The 4,034-nt window shown below is 54.5% G+C and overlaps 1 protein-coding gene across 1 annotated transcript; it reads right to left on the minus strand.

The window, feature by feature from the left end:
- Positions 1 to 413: 413 nt before the first annotated feature.
- Positions 414 to 3,479, minus strand: LOC124707446 (patellin-3-like). The gene is made up of 4 exons (XM_047239101.1): positions 2,180 to 3,479; positions 1,402 to 1,526; positions 1,133 to 1,274; positions 414 to 1,045 (listed from the first exon to the last, which is right to left on the minus strand). The coding sequence occupies exons 1-4, from the start codon at positions 3,476 to 3,478 to the stop codon at positions 785 to 787; spliced, it is 1,827 nt and encodes a 608-aa protein (XP_047095057.1). The 5' UTR covers position 3,479; the 3' UTR covers positions 414 to 784.
- Positions 3,480 to 4,034: the final 555 nt, after the last annotated feature.

The following is a 4,034-nucleotide window of genomic DNA, read 5'->3' on the forward strand; positions in this document are numbered from 1 at the left end:
TTTGCTTTCTGCTTAACTGTACCACCCACCCAAGCATGGCTGATGCTCATCATTACCAGCATATAAACGCTTGAAAGATGCCTGCTTTTGCTTCCGCATGCACACTTTGCTTGTCTTGCCACTGTCAGGATGCTTCTCATCCGAATGGATGTGAAACATTCTCTTTGCGCATAATTACACTGTTTCAGACAAAAACTGGAGGCTCCCGAGTTCAGATGGCCTTGCCTGCCTTGGCAGATGGTGGTAGCAAACAAATGAATTGAATTTTACATAAACAAACCAATGGCCGAGACCCTGACGTCCATGTCATGCACTTAATCTGACCCGAGATCATTGCCAGATGCAAAGCAATATTTAACCGGCAAGAACAAGTGAACAACGACAAGGCGGAAGGAGCAGAAGAACATGGAGAGTAACATGGGGTGGCTGGGTGACCCACAAAACATGAATATTTTCTAACAATTAACATGTCGACGATAGAGAATCCATATGGATAACCATGTACAGACAGATTTTTACAGATCAGCAACACTTCTTGGGTCCTTCCTAGCACACAATTTCCTCCCCCCTGATCTCAGGAACCATCACTATCTCATATTTTCCCCACCTTCAACGCAAACCAAGTCTGATCCCCAAAAAACAGCAAGCCAACAAATTAAAGAACCAAAACACAAAGCGGCCATCTAGAATCTTATTGCTCTCTTCTTCTATCCTGCAACATGTTCAAATGGTGGTGGGTATGGACCTGGTTGGTGATAATCGGTAGTCATTCCAGCTGGAACCTTTAGGTGGATTCGGTGGAGCTCTTGACCTTGAATCGGCACAGCAGCTTCTTCTTCTTGGACGTCGGGTTGTTGACGGTGAGCACCACCTTGCCAGGCTCACCAGCCTTGAAGCTACCCTTCATGATTGGTTCCTCGTTGGCGGGCACCTTCCTTGTCTTCTGCACGATCACCGTGTAGCCGCCCTCTGCGTCAGGGCTGAACTCCACGCCGTAGCTCACCTCCCACCCAAGCACACGGAGCTCCCACACAACCGTCGAGTTCTACAATGATAGCACATTGTAAAGGCAACCATGAGTTTTATTATACCATTGAAGTGTAAATCTGAAAGTAAGAGAACAGGGATCAACCTCAGTAGCAGGAATCTCAATAGTTTCCTTGGAAGAAGGTTTGACGGTGAGCTCAGTGACAGCATCAGATGTTGAGAATTCAGTATCATCCTCTTTGAAGAGGCCACCAAACTGGACAGGGACCTGCTCCGGCGCAATGTATCTGCATCGCATTAGTGAAGGCAAAAACAGGTAAGAACGGAGTATTGACATGGTAAGAAAGTATACCAACAGAATGTATTGCTGCAAAACAAGAATGATAAGAATTGTAGAGATTATCGTGCACGAACCTGAAAAGAGTCTCTGCAGTCTTGGCTGGGCTGCAAACGGTGAACTTGCTCTTGGTGCGCTGTGTGAGGAATGGACTCATCATTTTGTTTGCCGCAAGATACCACCATGGCACATTGATGAACACCTGCATATGGTTGATGATCCAAAGCAAATTAATCCCAATTCTTCTCATACAGTTCATCATACATCAAAGCAAGCCCAGTCTCTGAACACGCACATACAACTTTCAATAGCGTGTAACATAACTCAAATAAGAATGAGAGGGAAAACTACAACTCTCGAAGTAAAATGATGCCACTATCCCACCGAATTAGCACCACCTTATGTCTATACCATTTTCAATAGCAGGTACCGTAACTCAAACAAGAAAGAGAGGGAAAACTACAACTCTCGAAGTGAAGTGATGCCACTCCAGCCTATTTGCACCACCATATGTCTATCCCATTTTCAATAGCAGGTAACATAATTCAAACAAGAAAGAGAGGGAAAACTACAATGCTAGAAGTGAAATCTATCCCAGCTTATTTGCACCACCATATCTATCTAAATTAGTCGGAGCAAGTGCTATAATAAGAAAGACACAAGTCAACTGCCCCCAAGGACATAATAACAGCCAAAGGTAAGAATCACAGCATACACTAGATCAGATGAATTCAACAGTTCAATCCACTACAAGAACATAATTATGGCCCTAAACTCATAGACACGTCAAATCCTTGCGTTGCTAACGATACCGAATTTCGGAAACGACATGACAAAAGGAAGGCAGAAGTGTACCTTCTTTGCGATGAATTCAGGGTAGTTGTCCTGGAGCAGGCCGAGCGCCTGGCGCGTGACAGCGCGGTGCTTGCCGAGCATGGGCGGCGAGTTCTTGAGGTCGGTGACCTGCACCATGGAGCAGACGCCGCTGGCGGAGAAGTCGAGCTGCTCCCGGATGCCGCGCTCGAGGAGCTGGATGCGCCACCTGAGGAAGCGGTCCCGCTTCTCGTCGTCCCCGAAGGCCTTCTCGTAGAGCTCCTTGTCCTGGAACTCGCTGTAGACGTTGTAGCAGACGGGGTGGCCCTCGCGGTCGGCGCCGCGGTAGAAGACCACGCTCTCCAGCTCCGGGACGCCCAGGTCGGCGCCCAGGAGCGCGTCGATGCCGAAGCTCTTGCGCCAGAGGACCGCGGCCTTGAGCATGGACATGGCCTCCTTCACCTTGAACTCGCGCGCGCGGAGGAACTTGAGGAGCACCGTGTCCGTGCGCTCGTCGCCGCCCGCCAGCGGCACGCCCCAGATCAGCTCCTCCGGCTTCGGATCGGCCGCGGCGGGGGCCGCGGGCTCGGCGGAGTCGGGGACGGCCTCGACGGGAACGACGGTCTCTTCCGCGGTGGGGACGACGGCCTTGGTACCTTCCTCCTCGGTGACCACGATGGCCTTCTCCTCCGGCTCCGGTTCCGCCGGCTTGGCCTCCTCGGCCGCCGCGTCAGCCTGGGGCTCCTCTCCGACGGCGGCGGCGGCCGCAACCGGCGCGTCCGTCTTCGGCTCCTCCTTGGCAGGCTCCTCGACCTTGGGCTCCTCCTGGGCCGGGGCGTCCGTCTTGGGCTCCTCGGGTGCAGAGGCCTCGGCCTTGGTCTCGCTCTCGGCCGCCACCTCGGTCTTCTCGGGCGCCGCCGCATCGACCTTCGCCGGCTCCTCAGCCTTGGCCTCGTCGGCCGCCGGAGTCGCTGGCGGCGGCGGGGGCAGGTCGAACTCCCCGGCGGCGAGCGCGGCGGCGACGAGTTCCTTGAGCTGGGCGAGCGCCTTCTGCTCGGGGTCGGCGAGGTCGGAGACGAGGTTGCTCTCCTCCTTGAAGGAGGCGGTGCTGCCCTCGATCACCGCCGCGTCGTCCGCCGTGGCATCGGCCTCCGCCTCCTCCATCTTCTTCTCCTCCTCCTCCGCCGCCGCCGCCGTCGCAGCCTCGTCAGCCTTCTCCTCCACCTCGACGGCCTTCACCTCCACCTCGACTGCCTTCTCCTCCACCTCCACCTTCTTCTCCGCCTCCGTCACGACCACCTCGGCGACCGCGGCCGTCTCCAGCTTCGTCTCCTCGGCCATGCCCGCCGCAGCTGCTGGAACCAACCGGAAGGATCGAGATCGAGCTCGAGCTGCGGCGCGTGCGTGGGGGCGACGGAAACGACGGGAGAGAAATCTGTAGTGGGAGAGGGAGAAGGAGGGCGAGGGATTTGTAGAGAGAGCGAGGGAGAGTGCGTGAGGCGACCAGCTTGGTTCGCTCTGCCGTTGGCTTTGCTGGAAGAAGCATGCGCTGCGCTGCGCCAGCAGAGCACTGGCAGAGTAGGCGCCTAGGTAGCCTGGTACTGCGGGGCCCACGCACTCCCTACTTGGATTGGAGTGACCCTACTTTTTGCTCCCCCTCTCTTCTTTCCTGTCCCAACAAAGTCAAAAACGGCCGCCGGCTCTGTGCGGATCTTTTCTACTCCTTGTTCATAGCTCCGACCGCTCTCCTCTTCAACCATGATGAAAACAAAAATACAGGTTAAATATAGTGCACTAGAGGGGAAAAAGAACTCCAATAGAGGAAAGCACAGTCCTGTTCATAGCTCCGACCAGAGGTCCTGTTCATGTCTCCAACCCGAGGTCCTGTTCATGGCGG

The sequence above is a fragment of the Lolium rigidum genome, chromosome 4 (assembly GCF_022539505.1).
Source record: "Lolium rigidum isolate FL_2022 chromosome 4, APGP_CSIRO_Lrig_0.1, whole genome shotgun sequence".
Classification (NCBI taxonomy): Eukaryota; Viridiplantae; Streptophyta; class Magnoliopsida; order Poales; family Poaceae; genus Lolium; species Lolium rigidum.

Bases quoted from the DNA above. Each gene is read 5' to 3' on its own strand.
- LOC124707446 (XM_047239101.1), bottom strand. From the start codon at position 3,478: ATGGCCGAGGAGACGAAGCTGGAGACGGCCGCGGTCGCCGAGGTGGTC. The intron at 1,275-1,401 runs GTTCGTGCACGA...AATGCGATGCAG, and splicing joins ACTGCAGAGACTCTTTTCAG to ATACATTGCGCCGGAGCAGG. The intron at 1,046-1,132 runs GTTGATCCCTGT...CTATCATTGTAG, and splicing joins TTGAGATTCCTGCTACTGAG to AACTCGACGGTTGTGTGGGA.